The 22,040-nt window shown below is 45.3% G+C and overlaps 1 protein-coding gene across 1 annotated transcript in view; it reads right to left on the bottom strand.

Moving 5' to 3' along the window:
* ULK2 (unc-51 like autophagy activating kinase 2) overlaps window positions 1-22,040 on the bottom strand; it is a 604,281-nt gene that overhangs the window by 378,105 nt on the left and 204,136 nt on the right. Inside the window, exon 5 of the mRNA XM_085649334.1 lies at window positions 5,430-5,466. Coding sequence (XP_085505460.1) covers window positions 5,430-5,466 — 37 coding nt within the window. The remainder of the gene's footprint in view (window positions 1-5,429; window positions 5,467-22,040) is intronic.

Raw genomic sequence — 22,040 nt, 5'->3', positions numbered from 1 at the left:
GTCAAAAAGCCAGTAAAATTAGATGGGAGATTAATACTATGCTGCGCTAGTTGAAGAAAGCAAACGGTTGACAGGGGTAGGCTTAAAGTCCATATTATGCATACTGCAAGTAATAAGCCTGTTTCACAGCTGTGCTGTGAAACTCTTAACTCAAAAAAGGTTTCCTCTGTGGGAAAACATCAAGTGATGGTCCACTGGACCACTGCCTGCTCCCTCTAAGGCTGTGACAACATTCAGAAAGGCAAAGGTGCCTGAAGTGGTACCTTCCCTTTTACGAATCAGATGAACAAGTTATTTACATTCGGTAACGCCTTATCTGGTAGAGACGATCTAGCTGCAGGTTCCTTACCTTAGAATTATCCCCAGGAGTCAACCAGTATCCAGAAATATTTCGTGAGCAGTACCACTGCGCGACGGTAGGTGGCATCATTCGGCTCCGGGAGGCAGCCCCTTCCACACCCAAAGTGACGTGTGCGGTGCCTATATATGTGCCACCCAGGTGTGTTCAATCATGACATTCTACGCCAGAAGTGTCGAGCCATGAAGAATGGGCTATGAAAGGAGAACAGCCTTGACCCTATTAATCGGTTTGCAGACCAGGGAGCGAGGGTGGGTCTATAGGGAATCTGCGGCTAGATAGAGTGAGATAAGGCATTACCAAAGGCAAGTAACTTGTTGATCTGAGACTTCTAGCCAGAGATTCCTTACCTTAGAATTGATACTCAAGCAATACTTCCCCGAAGGAGGGACTGTGAAACAGTTTCACACCAAAAGGTTCCTCAGGACCAAATGGGCAAAGAGCCCATCCCTATGGACACGAGTGTTCAGACAGTAGTGCTTGACAAACATGTGCAGAGATGTCCATGTTGCTGCCTGGCAGATGTCCACAACCGGAACTCCACATGCTAACGCAGTAATGAGCACGAAATTGAGCAGGAGGGTGCTTTTTTGCCAATGCGCAGCAGATTTTACTGCAGAGCATGAGCCATCGTGAGATGGTTAGTTTATGCACACTTCCCCTCCTTGGCACCGACATACCCTGCAAAGAGTTGATTGTCCAACCGGAACGGTTTTGTGTGGTCAAGATAAAACAACAACACTCTTTTTGGTTCTAGCCGGTGGAGTCTCTCCTCTTTCTTTGAGAGATGAGGAAGAGTGTAAAAGGAAGGCAAAGTGACGGATTGGCCCATGATTAACGGGGTGACTACCTTCAACAAGAAGGATGCTCGAGTCCGAAGTACCAGTTTGTCGAACAGATTTAACCCAGGCTCTCCCACTGCTGAAATTGACGTTGCCATATATCTCCGGATGGAAATACCATTGTAATCTGCTAGGCATCTTCGGCAGAGTTTGTGAGATCCCCGCCAGGTGTTGAACCACCAAGGAACTGCCGATGTTCCAGCTATGTCCAGAGACGCAGGGCCTTTTGACAAATAGTCCACAACCCTACAACGTCCTGTTTGCTGCAGTACCACATGGCAATAGTGTTGTCCGTGAACATCTTCACTAGCCTACCCTTGGTGGAGGGTAGAAAAGCTTCCAATGCCAGCCGGATTGCTAGGAGGTTGATGTGGAGTCCGGATTCCACCAGAGACGTTTGATCCCATCCTCTCACAGATGGACACCCCAGCTCAGGAGTGAGGCATCTGTCTCTGCTATCTTATCTGACTGGGGAAGGGAGAGGGGTCTGCCGCTGGCCCAAATGCGGTTTGTTACCACCACTGTAGATCTTTTGCAGTGTCCTCCTATATCTCAACTATGCTGGAGAGATACCCCTGATGCTGCACGCTGGAACTTCAGGTCCCAGTGCCCAGCCTGCATAGGCCAGTGGGCATGTGTCACCAGCACGATGACATGAAGCCCAGTATCCTCAGAGGTAGTCTCACGGAAACCCAGGATAGAGGCTGAAACTCGCCATTTAGGAGGATAAGCCCAAAGCTGCACTGTTTCTAGAAGAGCTCTGATGAAAGGGAGTATCTGAAAAGGGATCATGTGTAACTTTGGCACACTGATAGTGAACCCCAGCGAGTGCAGAAGGTCCGCCAGTGTCTGGAGGTGGGAGACGGCTGTCCCAGGTGAGCCCGCCTTCAACAGCCAGTCGTCCAGATAGGGGAATCATGGCAGCCCTGATCTCTGCAGATGAGCAGCAACCACCGCCATCACCTTGGTGAATACCAGAGGGGTGCTAGTGAGGCCAAAGGTAGCATAGCAAACAAAGTGCTTGTGACCTACCGTGAACAGTAGGTAACGTCTGAGGGCAGGCAGGATGGAGATGTGGAAATAAGTGTCCTGCAAGTCCAACGCCACGATCCTGTCTCCTGTGTCAGGGGAAAACAGGACTTGTGAGAGCATGAGCATTTCGAATTACTCTTTTTTCAGAAAGAAATTGAGGGCACAGGCCTAGGCTAGGATGAATACCTCTGTCAATGGGCATCTGAAAGTAGCAGGAATAGCAACTACGCCCTTCTTCTGATGCCAGCACCCTCTCTAATACTCCCTTGGCCAAAAAAGCTGCCACTTCCTGGCAGAGTAAGAAGAGATGGTCCACCATCAGCCAATCGTATGCAAGTGTCGTAAGAGTGAGAGAGTCAGGAGTTGGGGGGGGGGGGGGGGGGGGGGGGAGTAGCCCCTTCGGACAATCTGGAGAACTCAACGTTCTGATGTTACTGATCTTTAGTGGTGCAGGTGATGGCGCATCCTACCTCCCAGTGGTTGCCCATGATGTTCAGAGGGCAAACTAAAGAGGCTTGGAGGCTGTGGCTGAAGGGATGGTGGTGGACTGGCCTGACCTTTGGCTGTCTGACACACAGGGTCTGTTGATGCTGCATCCATAAACACACAGGGGCTGGGAAACTAGCGGGCAATGGTGGGCGAGTAGTGACGAGGCTGGAAGCCCCTGCCATGACCACGAAAGGAGCAAAAGGTGGACTGGGGTTGACGGGAGCCAAAGAAAGGCCCAAGGACCTGGCCATAGGTCTGCTGTTGAGTTTGCCTTGTCGCCAACAAAGGGCATGTGTATTTAGCTGCGACTCTCTTATCAGTCATAGCTTGCGAGAGTAGGGACCGGGCCTCCTCTGGGACCATAAGCAGCACTTGTGTAACCGAATCCCAAAGAGAATGGGAGTAACGGTCCAAAAGGCATGCAGTGATCACAGACCGTGTTTCCTCCTGGCAGCAGAATAAAAAATTCTTACCCAAGGTGCCCAGCCTTTTGGGTTAACTATCCAGTGGGGTGGTAGGGAATGTGCCAGGATTTTCACAGGAAATGGAGGCTTGGACCATCATACTCCTTGGAGTAGGGTGTTAGGTGAGAAAAGAGGGATCCTCTGGGGCGGGGAAATGGCAGCAGTAATTTGTCCTTTTCACAGGAGCCCCTGTGCAGGGTTTGGACCAGGCACTGAGCAAGACATCCGCTAGGGCTTTCCTAAATGGGAGAAGCAGTTCTGATGGGGTGACTCCTGGTTGATGCACCTTGACAGTCATGGAGGGCAACTGAAGGTCCAGTACCTCAACTGCCTTCCTCACCACCATAGCAAATGTGGCACCCTCCTCCGTATCCACAGTAGGAGGAGCGGTCAAGCCAGTATCTGAGGAGGTGTCCAGCCCACTGACATCCGCCAATTCCTCACATGGTCCATATTTGGGTCTAGGGGCAGGTATTCTTCAGGATCCATTGGCCACTTCCAATCTTCCCCAACTCCTAGCCCACAGAAATAGGGCACTGGCCTAGAGGCAATGGCTCCAGTCGGCACAAGAGTAAGCGTTAGACGATGCCCCTCCGGCTCCTTGTCGTAGTCGGAGATAAGAATGGGAATGGCGCCGGGAGCATCGACAGCAGGACCGGCTTTGGGGGAAGGTCGAAGTGGCACGAATGGTGCAGATCGAATCCATAAATGGAACCAAGGGGTCCATCTAGTGCTGAGTGAGGACCCCGCCTGTGGTGAATCAGTAGGGGCCCAACCCGAACCCACGGGGCCCAAAGACTCTTGAGCAAGCCCGGGCCACCCATATATGAGGTGCATGGCATCATAGATTTCTCGAAGTTGGGCAGCAGTCTCTCTGGCTCTCGAATACTCGGGGAGGCGTGGAGACGGCCCAGGCTGAACATGGAGCCAGGACTCCCTCCCTTGCCTCATGACTGCGACGGATGTGGTGAAGTCGAAGACCTCTTCAACTTCTTTCTTGGCTTCTTTTTGTGGGCCCTAACAGAGTGGTACCACTGCGACAAAGATTTATGGGGCCGCAATCAATCCTTAGATCTTCCTCACGACTGGGATCGAGACAGTCGTGGTGTCACATGTCGGGCTGCGAGGAGCTTGAGGGATTGTTCCCTTAAAGCTTAGAGTAGCATGGTGCCAAAATTGGTGTATGTCTTGGTGTTGTGGCTGCACTCAAGGCACCAGAGACAGAAGAGGTGCATATCCGTCACAGATATTTGCCAGTGACAGGTGCTGCAGGGATTGAATCCAGCCTTACTCATGGACATCCCTGCCATACCAGGAGACAGGTCGAAAAAAAGACAGTCAAAAAGGGACTGGGAGTAGCACTCTTTGAATTTGTGCTGACTGGAATAGAATGAAAAAAGGACTGACGTCAGCACGCTAGAGTGGCGCATAAATCAGCAGCGCGCATGTCACTTCCGCCATGGACGCCGCCACGGAGACCAAACGATGCCACCATCAGCACGCAGGGGTACTGCTCGAAAAAAAAATCCAGGTAAGGAATCTGCGCATAGAAGTCTCTATCAGATGTGAAGTCCTTTGCGATGCCGGTAACTGGTGAACAGTTTGCGACTGCAATGTCATTGATTCATTTAGGAGGGACAGCATTTTCATGCCCTATTCTAATTGCAATTCAGTCCCAAAACCCATTTTAAGAGTCACAGTGGCTTTTCGGACTCAGAAATTGGGTTTCAGGCATATCAAAAACCTTTTTGCTGTCACAAACCCTGCAATTTTGGGATCACATGATCTGGATCACAAAATGGCTTTCTGCATCTGACCCTTTATATATAATTGAAATGAAAAAAACATTTCTCATAGGATTCATTCATAATAATCTGGTATTGATATGATTGAAGAAGCGCATGTTGCACAAAATGTGCCGTTTGATGATACACATATAAAATGTGAAAAAAATTAGACGAACGAAGACTGAAAAGCATTAAAAATATTTAATGTTATATGTGTCAGCATGGTTAATGTAAAACATTTGATAGGGATTTACTTGCAAAGCATACGCAGTACAGATCAAGGAAAGATTAATCGTGGTGTGTGAGATCATATCAAATCTATAGGCACATTTATGCTAAGTCAAGAGCTTCAGGGAGAACAGTCCAGAATGTTAATTTAGCAACTTTCACTGCATGGTGTCGCAAAAAAAAAAAAAAAAAAAACTAAGTGTAAGAGCACTATATCAAAATCAATTACCTTGCAAGTAGTCTGCCAGATCTCCCCCATTGCAATACTGTGAACAAAGAAAATATAATTAGTTGACATACATGGACATGCAAAATAATAACTAGCTAAACACAGCTAACCCGTAATATTTGGCAGAAAAAGTCACGGTAAACGCACGTTGTGACACTGTAGTAACTGATCCAGTCCTGTAGTGCTAGAGGCACTCTTGTGGTTTAACACCCAGTGATGACCTTTGACTACCATTATTTTAACTGACTTTAGTGTGTTATTTTTTCCTAGCCTGGATGTACAACGGTCCTGCATATGCCTTGCTTCTCTTTCTTGTAATCTTGCTGTCTTTCAGTGGGAGCTGTCACGGAGAACAACAGCCTTGCCAAGAGCAGAGCATGTGGGATGTGCATTTGAAAGCATGAAAGAGAGAGAGTTGTGGACTGTACTCTTTGGTTTCGCAGTGTTGTGGGCAGTGATGCACACATGTGCTCGGTGTAGTAGATTGATGAGAATTCTGAAGTTCTTACTATTGGCGTTGACATGGCCTCATGTCATCCTTTTTTCCTGGCTTTGCCTTGCTTCAGCTTTTCTGCGTGCACAGCAGCACTTGCAAGTTGGTTGGATTATTTATGTTCAAGGTCTTTCTGTTTTTGTGAGGGATTATTTATGTATTCTGAAAGGCTTTGTGAGCTTCGTCAAGATAAAGGCTGGAACATGTGAGATTTGGAGAAGGGGATGTGAGAACTCCTTCCTGCCGTGGGAATGCTGGCTTGGAACCTGGCCAGTTCTGGTAAGATTCCTCTGGCCCGGGGGGGGGGGATAGGGAGGTCTTTCTCAAACCTTCTAGTGTGTTTAAAGCTGAGGGTTGCTGACTCGGAAACCGGGAGTTTGGAATCTGAGTGGGGCGGACGCATCTACCTCAGAGAGTGGACCCTGGTTAATGAGGCTCTCAATCACGGCTGTTTACTTCCACAGTCTGAGATGCAGTGTTTGCACCAGGTGATGTATTGAGTTTTGGTTATTGCCATTGTGATATAAGCCAGTGGCTGTGATCATTTGATGTGTTGTCTTTGTGATGTGTGAGTGAGTGTGCTTTCTTTGTGATGTGTGAGTGAGTGTGCTTTCTTTGTGATGTGTGAGTGAGTCAAGGTGCACCGCTAAAGTTCTCATTTAATCTATTCAGTGTAGATATCTTTCTGATCTTTTGCAGGACGTCCCGTATATTTGCTTGAGTATTATCTCATATTATCTGCTGCTTGTTTATTCATCAGTATTATTCATGCATTATATTTACCAACTGTGTTATTATTGCTTGCATATAAACATATATATATATATATATATATATATATATATATATCTTCGTGTATTTGAATCTTGTGCATTTTACATCTGGGAAAGCCTTTCTGTTAGAGAGCATTGTGTAAAATAAAACCCCAAGCCTTATTCCAAGAGAGAGTCCTTGCATTTTGTGAAATAAAACCCTTTTCTAAAGGTGCTGTGTTTGAGTCTTTGGCTGCGCCGGGTGTTGGGCTATCGTGTGGAAGATTTTGTATTATCTGATCGGCACAATCAAAACATCTTGGTATCATGAACCAGATTCAAGACGAAAATTAAAAGGGGAAAATGCTCTAAAAAATGCCCATGTTTACAGTTGCAGAGTCCCAGATGCCAATTGAATTATTTGAAAAGGGAAAACAACTTGGTATTTCAGACAGAAACAGTGGTGTCATTTTGAATGCATTGTTCAGCATGTATCAAACATTTGAACATTTAGAAAAAGAATGTAGTGAGCTGAGATGAGAGTTGGCTGATGCTCAGATGGAAAACAAGTCTTTGAAAAAAGAGTTAAACATGTACCAAGCTCTGAAGCGGTTTGTTTTGACCAGCTATTCCGATGAGTTGTATGTGAAAATTGAGAACTTAGACGTTCCTCAGCAAAAAATGAATTTGAACCGAGAAAATGTGAATGTGTAGGAAAATAAACAGACCAGTCTCTTAGAATTAGCGATCGCTGGTTGCAGGTATAAGTCAGACATGCCAGTGAATGATGAATCTTGCTCTACATGGAAAAACGCTATTTTGAAAAAAGAAATGCAGCAATGTGCTTTTGAATCTGCACAACAGACTGTGCAGAATGTTTTTAAAATGTGGTCAATTTAGAAATGTGACAGTGTATCTTGTGTGCCAGTTCTGGAGCAGTGTGCTATTTTTAGTACTTGTGAAACACAGGGAAAGAAAGAACAATAGTTACTTACCTGTAATCTGTGGTTCTCCAGTATTGGTGTCTTTCATAGATTCACATGCCTGAATCATTCCCCGTCGTCGGAGTGGGAGTCCCACGGTATATAAAAAAGCAATAATTATGCATATACCAAACGAAAAACCTTGGTAACCTGAACCAGGAAGTAAAGTAGCCTAAGCTACAAGGGAAAAAACTTCCACAGCTATGACTATCACTGTCATTATATACAGTCCAAACTGCAGCCAATCAGGCGACAGCACGCAAAGCCGGAACAACTTCTACCTTTCTTTCTACAATTGGCGAGGTCTGGTCTTTCCCACTCTACTTTGAAGGTGTTCTAGGCTGCAATTTCAAGATTCCGACAGGATGGTACTAACTCTCTCTATTCCAACAGTCATCCAACAATTTTTTAAGGGGCTATTTAGGATGTTTCCGCCTATTCGGCGTCCGCCTCCTTCTTGGCACCTTAATATAGTGCTTTCACAACTAATGAGGCATCCTTTCGAGCCCATCCACAAGGCGGATCTAAAGTTCCTTTCTTGGAAGGTTTCTTTATTATTGGCTCTAACTTCTACAAGAAGGGTTAGTGACCTTCAAGCGTTCACTATTCATCCACCCTTTCTGCAATTCACATCTGATTCTGTGGTGCTGCGCACTAATCCAAAATTTATGCCAAAGGTCCCGACGGATTTCCATCTTAATGAACCCATAGTTTTGAAAACGTTCTTTCCGAATCCGCAAACAGCTGCAGAAAGGGCCTTGCATTCCCTAGACATCAAGAGATGCCTGAAGTTTTACTTACAACGTACAGCACCGCTGCGCAAATCGGACAAGCTCTTGGTAGCTTATGGCAGACCACGTCAAGGCCATTCAGTATCAAAGCCAACCATAGCTCGTTGGATCTCAGCTGCAATTTGTTTATGCCATGATCAAGCTGGAAGACCACTACAAGCGACCCCAAGAGCACACTCTACGAGAGCAATCTCGTCATCTACAGCTCTTTTCGCCGGTGTGCCTCTTCACCAGATCTGTAAAGCGGCAACATGGTCCATCTGCCATACGTTTACCAGACACTACTGTTTGGAAGCTGCAAGTGATGCGGATGGTTCAGTGGGACAAGCTGTTCTACGTAATCTTTTCAAATAAGGTGAGCCTCTGTTCTCCCTCCTCCGCTATGCTTTTATAAGACGCTTTTTGTGATGTGAAATTGTTTTGCATAAATTGAAACACATGTGTATTTCTGTATGGTTATACTGTTTCATAATGTATATCGTGTATATATATATATATATATATATATATATATATATATATATATATATATATATATATATATATATATATATATATATAAAAAGTGGCGTCTTATGAGCAAGAGGTTATGTACTGCTATCTACTCTGATTCAGGCATGTGAATCTATGAAAGACACCCCAAATACTGGAGAAGAACAATAGTTACTTACCTGTAATCTGTGGTTCTCCAGTATTGGTGTCTTTCATAGATTCACATGCAACCCGCCCACCTCCCCTCAGAGGCTTTTTAGGCTATGGTATATTACTTCACTCCTGTGCGAGAAAATCTGACAGCCTGAGCCTCTGAGGAGAACATTCTGGTGGGTGCTGTCGCCTGATTGGCTGCAGTTTGGACTGTATATAATGACAGTGATAGTCACAGCTCTGGAAGTTTTTTCCCTTGTAGCTTAGGCTACTTTACTTCCTGGTTCAGGTTACCAAGGTTTTTCGTTTGGTATATGCATAATTATTGCTTTTTTATGTACCGTGGGACTTCCACTCAGACGACGGGGAATGATTCAGGCATGTGAATCTATGAAAGACACCCCAAATACTGGAGAAGTATGCTTTTAAAGTTGTGGACTGTAGCTAGACAAATACAGATGCTTTAGTGCTTTTGCTCATTGAAAGACACTGGGCAGATAACAATAAGACATAATGCGATTTGTCAATGGGATGAAGCAAACGTGATAAAGTGGCATATACAGACAGACTGCAGTTTTGCATGAACAGTTTGTGCAGGTTCCAATAGAAAGTCCAGGGGCGGAGTTTGAGACACAGGATTCCCCAGTGAAGTGGCAGATTGTACTGCAATGCGCAGCTACTGTGCAGGACAGAACATTTAATTCCCTTACAGATGAAAAGGCTAAAATCTTGGAGACCGAGGTGGTGACACACGATTCAGATTTGGTGTACATGACTAAATATTGGCCGGCTCCTCCTTTCTAAATTAGAGGGATAGGCCAAGGAGAACAACATCTTAATCCAGGCCCAATACGGGTTCCAGCAGGGAAGAGGCACCGTAGATCAGTGCTTGAACCTAGCACTTATAATAGAAAAATACACCAGGATGAAGGAGGGGAAAATATACATGGCTTTCATGGACCTGTCGGCAGCGTTCGACAGTGTGGTCCATGAAAAGCTGTGGACTATCATGGGGCAAATGGGGGTTGACCAATCAATATTGACTTTTATTAAACAACTGTACTCCAACAATATGACCTCCGTCCGATATACAAAAAATGGAGACTGTACATGTTTATTTAAAATTGCTAGAGGAGTAAGGCAGGTTTGCAGGGTTGCAACCTTGCTCCATTTCTCTTCTCCATCTACACAAATGGAGTAGAAATGGCCCTTACCAAGACTACAAGAGATGTCCCAATATTTAATTCGCAACCCCTACCTATTCTGGCATACATAGATGATGCGGTGTTGATCGCAAGGACGGGGTGCGGCCTTCAACACCGGATATCCTCATATCTTTTATGGACTCATTAGACCCGAGGGTAAACCGCACTAAGTCCTTTGAGGTTATAGTGGGAGCAAGAAAAAGAGACGGAATACCTTATCTCCATGTAGAGAAGGAGAGGATTGAGGTAGTGGACTCTTTCCCTTACTTGGGGGTTCTCATTGATAAGGACTTGTCATGGAAAAGGTTAGTGGAAGGAAGAAGGTATTAATGGAAAGAACACTGTCTGCCGTAAAAACATTTGCTAAACAATTGGGTGACAGACCGCTCATACCAATAAAAAACATTTACCAGGCCAAAGTTAAGGCAGCAGTAACGTACGGGGCTGGCGTGTGGGGCACTGTAGATACTGGTGCCCTTCAAATTATTGAAAACAAGTTTTTTAAATCCCTAGTTGGCCTCCCCATTCCAGCCTCTACCTATATTTTACAGTCAGAATTGGGACTTCCCTATATAACAGACACAATGCAACTGGCCCCTATTCTTCTGTGGCACTCAATCTGGCGAAGGGACACAATCCCACTGACGCAAACAATAATCAAGAACTGTTTGAAAATGGATAATTGCAGGTGGTCCAGATGGCTGGGCTATGTAGAAACACTTTTGAATAACATTGGCCTATCTCAACTGTTTAAGGACCCATCTGAATGCAAAAAGGTCTCAAAGGAAAAGATTAAAAATATGTTTCTGAAGAGGGTGGGGTATGATAGGAAGGAACACGACAGACAGAAGCACGCAGTTGCAACCTTTAGCTCAAACCCTCCAGTGATAGAGAGAGGATAATTTTTTTACTTGGTAGATGTCACAAACGCACAACACAGATTTATACTGATGAGGTTTCGTTTGAACATGATCCCACTCATGTTAGGTTACCCTGATAAAACAAATAATCATGCTGATCTAACTCTGTGCCCATGTGACAAACTGATTTGCATTTAATTCTATTTTGAAGGCTATATGAGAAGGAGAGGAATGACTTCTTAAAACCGCTATTACAGAAAATGAATTTTAATCAATGCCAGGTGGCAATATATATTTTTTTTAAGTTTATCGGACCCCTGACTTGTTTTTCGTTAACTTCGTTCCTATGGGCCAGCATGAAAAAAAAAATGAAAAAAGAGGGGGAAAGCATTAGTTACTGGATTGAGCACTTAATAATCATTGTATACTATATGAGATCTGATGGGGTAATGGCCGGTTTTATATTATGGAAAATTCTTGAGTGTTTTTAAAATTTTAATTATGGATGAAATGAATTATTTTATTGCCTAAATTGAAAATGAATATTGAAAACAGGCTTTTTATCTTGTACTTTTATGATCATTTTGTATTTGATTGAATAAAGGATTTGACTATGACTAAATACGAGCACCTAGGAGAGAAATATCATACAAACGGGTGGGCAGAGAATGAATGGATGCAGATTCCCCTAGATTTACCTAGAACTATGATTTCTGTGTGTCAGGATGCACAGCGCAGACCAGTCCCACAGAAGGTGAGGGGCGAGTTGAAGAAGAAAACTAGTTACTTACCTGTAACTTCAGTTATCCAATATTAGTATCTTCCATAGATTCACATGCCTGAATCATCCCCACCGTCGAGGTGGGAGTCTCACAGTACAAATAAAATATATACACAATAGTAGTAAAATATCATACAATAGGCTATAATTGACCATAAACTCACTACACTAGCCTATCCTTGTCCTTTTGTAAAAAAAAGAACCAAATTTGGAACCCAGCCAATCAGGCTTCAGCACCTTCTAGAATACTCCACAGAGAGGCAAGTCCCTCAGATTTTCGTAGCACAAGTGACAGTAAGTATAATATAGTAATAAGGGAAGCCTCTCCGGGGAGGAGGGTGTTGCATGGGAATCTATGAAAGATACCAATACTGGATAACTGAAGTTACAGGTAAGTAACTCGTTTTCTTATCCAGTATTGGGGTATCTTTCATAGAATCACATGCCTGAATCAGAATAGCTAGCAGTAAAAAACGTAGTCCCTTAGCGGATGGTGGGTACTATATAGACCACATTAGACACTTTGTGCAATATAATTGTAAAAATACGTATACCATATGCCACATCATATGAGAGGGACATTAGAAACATTAACAATTAAAAGAGACAGCATTCAAAAGCATGAAAACAAGGTAGTCACCTCTCGAAAGAGGCTTACCTTATTTGAAAAGGGGGCGTAACACTGCTTGACCAACAGCTGACTCAGCTTCTGTAGCCAGATCCAGACAGTAATGCCGTGTGAATGTGTGCACATTCTTAAAGGTTGCAACACAGCAAATCTTCTCCAACGGCATTCCAGAAAAAAGCACTGCCGATGATGACAACGCCCTTGTGGAATGAGATTTAGGCTGCACAGACAGAGGACTTCCAGCTTTAAAGTGGCAAAATTGAATCATCGCCGATGCAATCCATCTTGCAAATCAAGACTTCATCACTGCTGTACCTGGTTTTTGACCACCATAAGATACAGACAATTGATCCGACTTCTGAATGGATACAGTTTGTGATAAGTAGAATTTAAGGCACCTTTTAATGTCCAAAGTGTGTAGGGCCTTCTCAGCCGGAGTAGACGGACTGGGAAAGAAGGTACGTAAAATAATGGGCTCATTAAGATGGAAAGAAGATGGAACCTTTGGAATGAATGTAGGATTCGTCCTTAAGAGAACATAGTCATTGGTGAACCTTAGGTATGGTTGTTTGATAGTAAATGCTTGAATTTCGCTGACTCTCCTAGCAGAGGTAAGCGCCAACAAAAGAGCAGTTTTCCAGGCGAAATATTTAAGTTCATCTTTGTGCAAAGGTTCGAATGGATGCTTCATGAGCTGAGATAGAACCAGATTAAGCCTCCATTCAGGGGTAGGAGCTCTGATGGGCAGAAAAGCCCTGAAAAGACTTTTCAAAAATTGCTTGACCAAACGGTTGGAGCAGAGAGATGGGCCGCCAGTAGAACGTCTGTAAGTTGAGATTGCGGCCAGATGCAGCTTAACAGATGCGAACATGAGTTCGGACTTAGCTAATGAGAGAAGATAGGGGAGAACCTTCTCTGGAGAACAGTCCAGGAGATGTGTATCATTATCACGGCACCAAGAACAGAAACTTTTCCATTTCAGAGAATAGGTTTATAGAGAAGAAGGAGCTCTTGCAAGTATATCCCTACAGTCTTGTGGTAAATCTAGCTCCTTGAATTCAGTGAGCTCAGAAGCCAGGCATGAAGCTGCAGAGGGGCTGGATGCGGGTGGAGAATCTGGCCCTTGCTCATTGTCAATAGAGTTGGAGACACTGGGAGATGAAATACACTGCATTCTGAGTGTAGGAGAAGCTCTGTGAACCAGTGCTGACGTGGCCACCGTGGGGCAATGAGAATCATTCGGCACGGTTCCAGTTTTCTCAGAAGCCTCGGGAGCAACGGAAAGGGAGGGAAAGCGTAAGCGAAAATCCCAGTCCATCTCATCATGAAGGCGTTTCCCCAAGAGCCAGTCTCTGGATCCCAACTGGCATAGAATGGGCATTTCCGATTTGCTTTGGAGGCAAAGAGATCCAAGTTGGGTCTGCCCCACATCTGAAAAAATGTGTTCCACAACTGATTGTTCCAGTTCCCATTCGTGGCAAGAATTTGATGTTCTGCTCAAAGTGTCCGACAGAGTGTTGTTTACTCCTGGCAGATGCTCCACCTTTATAGTAATGCGATGAGGAAGGAGCCATTTCCATATGGTCTGCGCTTCCTGAGATAGGATGTGGGAACGAGTCCCCCCCCCTTGCTTGTTTAGGTAATGGTTGCAAGTGGTGTTGTTGGGTCTTATGAGGACTGATGAACCATGAAGTCGTGGGAGAAAAGACTGTAGAGCCAGAAAAATTGCTTGAAGCTTCAGGAAGTTGATGTGCATTCTTGACAACAGTTTTGACCATTTCCCTCTTATGCAGAGATCTTGGAAGTGCGCGCCCCATCCTTGGAGAGATGCGTCTGTAGTCCAGATGAATTCTGGTGGGGGAGAAAGAAAGGTAAGCCTGGTCGAGACATTGCTGGAGCGCTGCCACCAAAGCAGAGCCTCTCGCATAGCCGGGGTTATCCTCACCAGGTCGAATTACCCTGTTATTTGAAGCCATTGACTGTCCAGTTCTTCTTGGATAGGTCTCATTCTGAGACGTGAGTGAGGAACCAAAAGGATTGCAGAGGACAACATTCCGAGAAAGGATTTTATTTTCCTCACAGAAGCAAACCTTTTTCGCAGGTCCGACGCTTGAGAAACCAGATGTGATTGTCTTTCTGCGGACAAGGATGCTTTGTCCTGGATAGTGTCCAAAACTGCCCCCAGAAACGGAATCCTTTGAGACGGAAGAAGAACTGATTTTTGGGAGTTAAGAGACAGTCCCAGAGATTGAAACATGCGAAGGCAGGTGTGTGCTGCTTCTGAAGCCTGCTGAAAAGAAGGAGCTTTTAGCAGCCTGAGATGAGCCACAAACGGAGCAAGGCATTTTGTAAAAACTCTTGGAGCTGAACGCAGGCCAAAAGGGAGAACCCTGAACTGAAAATGCGCACCTGCCACAGTAAAATGGAGGAACTTTTGATGTTTGGGATGGATCGGGATGTGGAAGTATGCATCCTGCAGGTCTAGTGTTGTCATGAAGTCTGCGTGGTCTAGAAGCTGTAGAATCTCTTTAAGAGTAACCATGCGAAAGGATTTCTTCTGCAAGTATTTGTTCAGCTTCCTCAGATCTAGGATTGGTCTCCATTCTCCCGATTTTTTCTTGACTAAAAAGAAACGGGAGTAAAAACCTCTTCCCACTTGGGAGTGAGGCACTTTCTCTATAGCTCCTTTTAGTAGCATACTCCTTGCCTCTTTCCTGAGAAGAGCTAGATGTGGTGGATGCTTCTTTAAAGGTGGATGGGGAGGAGGGAGTTTTACAAATTTTAAGGTGTCTCCAAATTTGATTATTTCCAAGACCCACTTGTCCGAGGTCTACTTTTCCCATTGGCTGAAATGACGAGAAATGTTCGGCGTCTTGGTGTTGAAGCGTGGCCGAACTGTTGCAGGTGTTGGGGAAACGTCACGGTTTCCTACCATTACTTCTTCCCTGTTGGGTCTGTTTCCTCCTGTTCAGTTGTCTGTAAGCAGCAGTAGGGGGCGCTCTGTAAGATTGTTGTTGTTGTTGAAAACCATATCTGCCCTGATTATATTGGGGTTGGTACTTTTGGTAACCTCCACGAAAGAAGAAAGACCCTCTACCACGTGCTCCTCGAAAAGGAATTCTCCTGTATTGCAGCGTACCCAGGACTTTGGCAGAGTCAGTGTCTTTTTTTAATGTCTTGCAGGGCATCATCGATGTGCTTGCCAAAGAGCGCGTCCCCATCAAAAGGCATGTCGAGAATTTTGCTTTGAATCTCTGGATGGAAAGTGGTGGATTTAAGCCAACCCTGGTGACGTATGACCACCGATCCAGCCAGTTGTCAGAATCCGAGGGAGGCTGTATCCATGGAAACGTCGATTGTTTCCGATGCTGCTCTTTCCCCCTCCAGGAGAATTTTTCTTGCCTCCTGTTTCTGATACTCTGGTAAAAACTCAAGGTATGGGGCAATATCTGACCACATTTGGCGGTCATACCTCCCAAGGATTGCCAATGAGTTAGCAGCACGAACAGAAGCACCGGCCATGGTGGTAAACCTCTTCCCTATATTGTCTAGCTTCCTACCATCCTTGTCAGGAGGCGCAGTGATCGGTGCCGATGGATTTCTCGACCTGCGTTGAACGGCCTGAGAGATGACCGAGTCAGGCCTAGGATGACCGGACAGGCAAGCAGGGGCATCATCCGGGGCCTTATATTTCTTATTAATCCTGAGAAGAATTGCCGGTACAGATAGAGGGTTCCTCATAATCTTGACGCCCTCCTCCCAGATTTGGTTGATTATTGGAATGGCGCGGACCGATTTCCTGCTCTGATCCTTATAATCATAGAGGAAGCAGTCGGACTGGTTAACAGGTATAGTTAGTTGAAATTGTGTCGCTGCTCTCTCCATGACTGCATGAAAACCTCCGATGTCCTCCGGAGGGGAATCAATTGCCTGAGGAACTGGCGATGATGGTGTAGGGATTACTTAATCCTCCCATTCATCCACGGTTGTTGGCGATTTAGGGAGTTCGCCCTCTTCAGCGAGCGTTTCCTCGTCATCATTTTGTACCCCTTGGTCTTGTGGTATAGGTATAGTATTTTGAGACCCAGCAGCCGGGGCAGATGAACTTGAAGTATGCAAGACAGATGGAGTTGAAAGCTGTCTTTGAACAGGGTCAGCCGCAGTCGGAAAACGAGTATGGTAATCTTTCAGCATAGCTGCCAAGTCCTCTACCAACGCTATGGGCATCTGCACCACAGGTTCCTGATGAGGCAATAAGACGGGAGGCCTTTGCACTGTTTGATAAGGCTCATAATGCTCTTCTTCTTCATCATCCTCCTTGTATTCAATATGAAGTTGAGAGGGGTGCGTGCAGGGCTGAACAGCCCATCATCCTCTGCCTCTTGCAAAAAATTGCTTGGAGGCAATGGAGAAATGTATGAAGGATCGTGGTAGTAGCCTCTCACAGACGGGAGAGTAGACGCTAATTTTGATGTCAAAATAGGAGTTACTTGCAGTGAAGTAGGTCTTTTCCGAGTAATCGTCGACGAGATGACCATGGAAGGAGACACAGGGACGGCTGAAGCTGCCATTACTGATGTCGTCGACGTTGTTGCCGTCGACGGAAGACACGTCGTCAACGATGATGTCGTCGAAGTGGAGGTCGTCATGGATGATGGAAGCGTCGACGAGCATGGGGCCATCGTCGATGGTGCCGTCAATAGAGGCGAGACTGTGATAGTCGGCGGTGTCGTCGACAGAGGTGATTAACTCTTTATCATCGAAGGAATAGATCTTACCAGTTCTTTCGTCGACGGAGATAGCGTTGACGAACTCTGAGGTAGCTTCGTCATCGACGGGGTCTTTTTCGACGACGACGATCTGAGAGACTCCGACTGAGTCTTGGACTGTTTCAATGCCGTTTTCAGTGGCATTTTTGATGTTTCCACAGCTTTTCCCTCAGAAGAGAAAGAAAGCTTCTCTTTTTTAGAGGAAGAGCGGCCAGTCTCCTGATGAGACTTTTCAGATCTATCTCTCTTCTTAGACGCTGGGAGGCTCTCAATATCATCCTCTTCAGAAACCACTTCAGATCTCACCTTCAATTTCTCCAATCAGATCAACCACCTGCCCTCTCTGTCCTTTGGGTCTTTGAAGAAAAGGTTCTACAAATCCTGCAGTCCTTGACCTTATGAAAAGTATACAAACAGTATATACATTCCTTGGGGGGATCCTCAAAATGTAATCCTTTTCCCCCACAGGAACCACAAGGCAAGAATAATCCTTTCTTTGAAGATTCAGACATCCTGTACTCACAGTATTCAGCAAACTTTGAAAAAACTGAGCAGAGCTCAGGGAGACTCCCTGTAACACGACGTGTGGTAGAAAATCTGAGGGACTTGCCTCTCTGTGGAGTGTTCTAGAGGGTGCTGGAGCCTGATTGGCTGGATTCCAAATGTGGTTCTTTTTTACAAAGGGACAAGGATAGGCTAGTGTAGTTACTTTACGGTCCATTATAGCCTATTGTATGATATTTTACTACTATTGTGTATATATTTTATTTGTACAGTGAGACTCCCACCTCGACGGCGGGGATGATTCAGGCATGTGAATCTATGAAAGATATCCCAATGCTGGATAAAGGAACATTACTCTAGCAGACAGAGCAGATGGATTGCCTTGGGCTTCTGCCAATTGATAAAGGGAGCACGTATTCAGCCGTGAGTGGAAAAATAGTCAGGAAGGAGACTGCCCCAGCCCTTCTTACTGTGCAGGGAAAAAGAGAGTTTCATCCTAATACCAAGAATTCAGAAGCTATAGCGTGGGTAGAATTCTCAGATAATTCCCCAGAGCCAGCAGAGAACCGTGCAGACAGGAATGATAATATTGTGGCTTCAAACTCAAAACAAAGAAAGGAAAACGTGCACTTTTTGAAAAATGGTTTTTGCAAGAAGAGTGATACTTGTTTCTTTTCCAGGTCATCATACTGCGACGTGTTGGTGTGCCTGATGTCCCTGCCCGTGTATGTGTACCCCGTGTGGGTGGGTCCCCCACCCCTCCTTTCCCAACCCTGGAGTGATCACCGGACGGTGCAAGCTGACATCCTGTGGCTGAACAAACCAGACAGTCGTACTAACCAAAGAGCAATGAACTGATATCATAAACATGAAGTTAAAAAGCAGTTATATTTTTTAAATGCAACAAAGCTGTGTGTCTTTCACACAGAAGGACTGTTTGTTTAAAAAGAAAAAGAACAACAAAGATGTTGTGAAATTTAAATCGAAAATGTTTTTGGAGTTAATGATAAAAAGAAAATGATGATGTTGCCTTTATTTTATAGCACAAAAATATATAAGTTTGGCTGCTTCAAGAGTAGAAGTTCCAGTATTAGCCATTTGAGACATTAGGAGCATTACTGAGTTTATATGCTTGATTCTATTTGCATCATTTATTTTGTGTATCCATCAAACATTTATTCTTGCTGAGTATCCAGATATACACGAGCTATTTTTACATGTTTTGAAATTAGTACATGCCTTTACGATTTCACAGTTTTAACCCCTTCGGTGCTGATGACGCGCTGGACTCGTCATGGCACACAGTGGGCGTGTGCTTATGACGAATCCAGCTTGTCATGGCACCCACCCACGGAGGAAGCGCTGGTGCTCCCCCACAAAGGGGGATGGCAGCGGAAGAGTTTCCGCTGTCACACTCGACCCACCCCCATGGGAATCCCATGACGTCAGCGCACACAGCGCACGCTGACGTCATCAGGAAGTCCCAGACGCTCTGGAAGCCATTTGCTTCCAGAGCGTCGGAGAAACAAGGTAGGTTTCCTTGTTCCTGGGGGGGGGGGGAGGTTGGAGAATGCATCGAGGCATCGGGGAAGAGGAAAGAGATTTTAACCCTCCCCTGATGTCTCTTTGCAGGGCATTTCTGCTTCACGATCGCGCACAGCGTCGCGATCGTGCAGCGGAAATGCCACCACTAGCACCAGGGATTAATTTTTTTTCAATGGAAGCGACCCCGGGGGCAAATCGGTCTGTTTTTTCGGCCATTTGCCCCCGGGGGGGCAGAAAACGTCACTAGCCACCAGGGTTTCCTTTTGGGGGCATTTAAATTGAGATGGAAGTGACCCCTTGGGCAAGGGTCGCTTCCAAAGGGGTGTATTTTTGTTTTGATGTTTTTGGGCCCGTTTTTTGGGCCGTTTTGCCCCCAGGGGGAGGCAGAAAACACCACTAGCCACCAGGGTTTGTTTTGGAAGATTTAAATCTGGATAAAAAAAAAGACCTCTTGGGCAAGGTTCGCTTCCAAAGGGGAGCATTTTTTTCTGGATGTTTTTCTGCCCCCTCCCCCCGGGGGCAGATTGGCTCCTTTGTTTGGCCTTTCTGCCGCCCCCCCCCCCCCGACCCACTAGGCCCTAGGGATTGTGTTTTGTACTGTGTGGAAGCGACCCCTTGGGCAAGGTTCACTTCCAAAGGTGGTTATATTTGTGGATGTTCTTTTCTGCCCGCCCGCCCTGGTGGCAGTCAGTCCTTTTTTTGTCCTTACTGCGCCCCGTTGGGGGGGGGGGGGGGTTGAAGGGGCAGAAAACCCCAGTAGACACCAGGAATTTTCTTTTACAGGTAATGGACACGACCCCTTGGCCAAGGGTCGTTTCCAAGGGGGTTAAAATAGGTTTGTGTGTTTTCTGCCCCCGACAGATCTGCCCCATTGTTTTAGTCTTTCTGCCCTAGGTGGGAAGATAAGGCAGAAAACCCTACTAGGCACCAGGGATCTAATTTTATTTCCAAGGGGCGACAAATATCTGTCTGTTTTCTGCCCCACCTGGGGGATTGAGGGGCTTGGCAGAAAACCTCACCTAATACCCATTTTTCTCAGCCATATTTGAAGGCCCATCTGGCAGATCGACCATTTGGGTAGCGACATTGTGTGTTATAATTTTAATTGTTATATTGTTTGTGAAATGTAATAGTAATTTTTTTATTTCTCTATTTTATTCTAGGTCAAGGCTTTTGCTCTTTAGACTGTTCCAGGTTGCGGTTTTGTTACTGCCGGTTTTGCAGCTTGTGTAGTTGCATGTGCTTGGTAAGAGATGTTTTTTGTACTATTTACTCTAAATTAGTTTAAATTTCCCTACATGAATGTGTTTTTTGCAAATGGGGTATTAATAACAGTATGTTTGGCTTTTGTGTTTTGAGTGTCAAAATCTTTTTGCATTAGTGCTCGATGTGTACTTTGTCGTCTTATGGGTAATTTGTTTTATTTTTTCTTTCTAGTGGGATAAAGTTGCTTTTTGCTGTGTCTCTGCAGAGTAGGTGCTGGTGAGTGTAGCTATCTTTGGTAAGAGAATAATATTGTTTTTGAGTATATAGATCTTTGTGCTAAAGCCACACTTTGTTTACTACTTATTTTGCACAGTGTTGGTTGTTGTTGACTTGTTTGTGCAGTCTCCTTTCTTAGTAAGGATAATGGCTAGCCGTAGGATTACTGCTCAGCAGGTTGTTGGTATGCTTTTTGAGTCTTCCTCAGACCATGGTTCAGAGACTGACTCTGATTCTGAGGCAGAGGTGGGAGGGCAAGATTCAGGCAGTGAGTTTTCTTTCCACATGGAATCATCAGATGATGAAGCTACTCTCAGTGCGGATGAAGCTACTCTTAGTGCGGATGAAGTGCCTGTGTTAGAGGAGGACATTGATGTGCCGATAGTGTGGCAAGAGGCATCTGGGCAGCAGCCTGCGGCTGCAAGGCTTCCCGTTGGTGTATTGCGGCAAGAGGCATCTGGGGCTGCAAGGCTTCCCGTTGGTGTAGTGCGGCAAGAGGCATCTGGGCTGCAGCCTGGGGCTGCAAGGCTTCCCGTTGAAAGTGCTGACCTCTGGGTTGCCCCAGGAATGGTGCAGCCAGCATTGCCAGACGTTACTGGTGTTCCAGGGTGTAGAGTGAATACTGAAAACTTTTTGCCGATAAATTTTTTTCAGTTTTTTATGGACGATGTGTTTTTGGCAGAGATTATTGAGCAGACTAATTTTTATGCCGAACAGTTTTTGAGGGACAACAGTGCCAGCCTTAAGCCCCACTCTAGAGCTACCCGGTGGACTCCCACAAATCTGGAAGAGTTGAAGAAGTCCTTGGGTTTAACTTTTTTGATGGGCTCTCTAAGGAAGCCATCAATATCTTCATATTGGTCTACTAGTCCCTTGATGGCAACGGCTATATTTCCGGCAGTCATGAGTCGTGATAGGATTTGCTTCTGCGTCGGATGCTGCATTTTGACAATAATGGTTTAGCGTTGGCACGAGATCACCCTGATTGTGACTGTCTTTTTAAGATTCAGCCTGTCCTTGATCACTTTGTTGATCGAATTTCTGAGATCTATGCTCCAGGAAAAGAAATAGCAGTGGATGAGTCTTTGGTGTTGTTCAAGGCCTGCTTGGTTTTTAGGCAATACATTCCTAGTAAGAGGGCATGCTATGGAATTAAGCTGTATATGTTGTGTG

The sequence above is a fragment of the Triturus cristatus genome, chromosome 3_2, assembly GCF_964204655.1.
Source record: "Triturus cristatus chromosome 3_2, aTriCri1.1, whole genome shotgun sequence".
In the NCBI taxonomy this organism is placed as follows: domain Eukaryota; kingdom Metazoa; phylum Chordata; class Amphibia; order Caudata; family Salamandridae; genus Triturus; species Triturus cristatus.
Note: the sequence above shows the minus strand (reverse complement) of the source record. Positions and strands in the feature narration are given on the sequence as shown.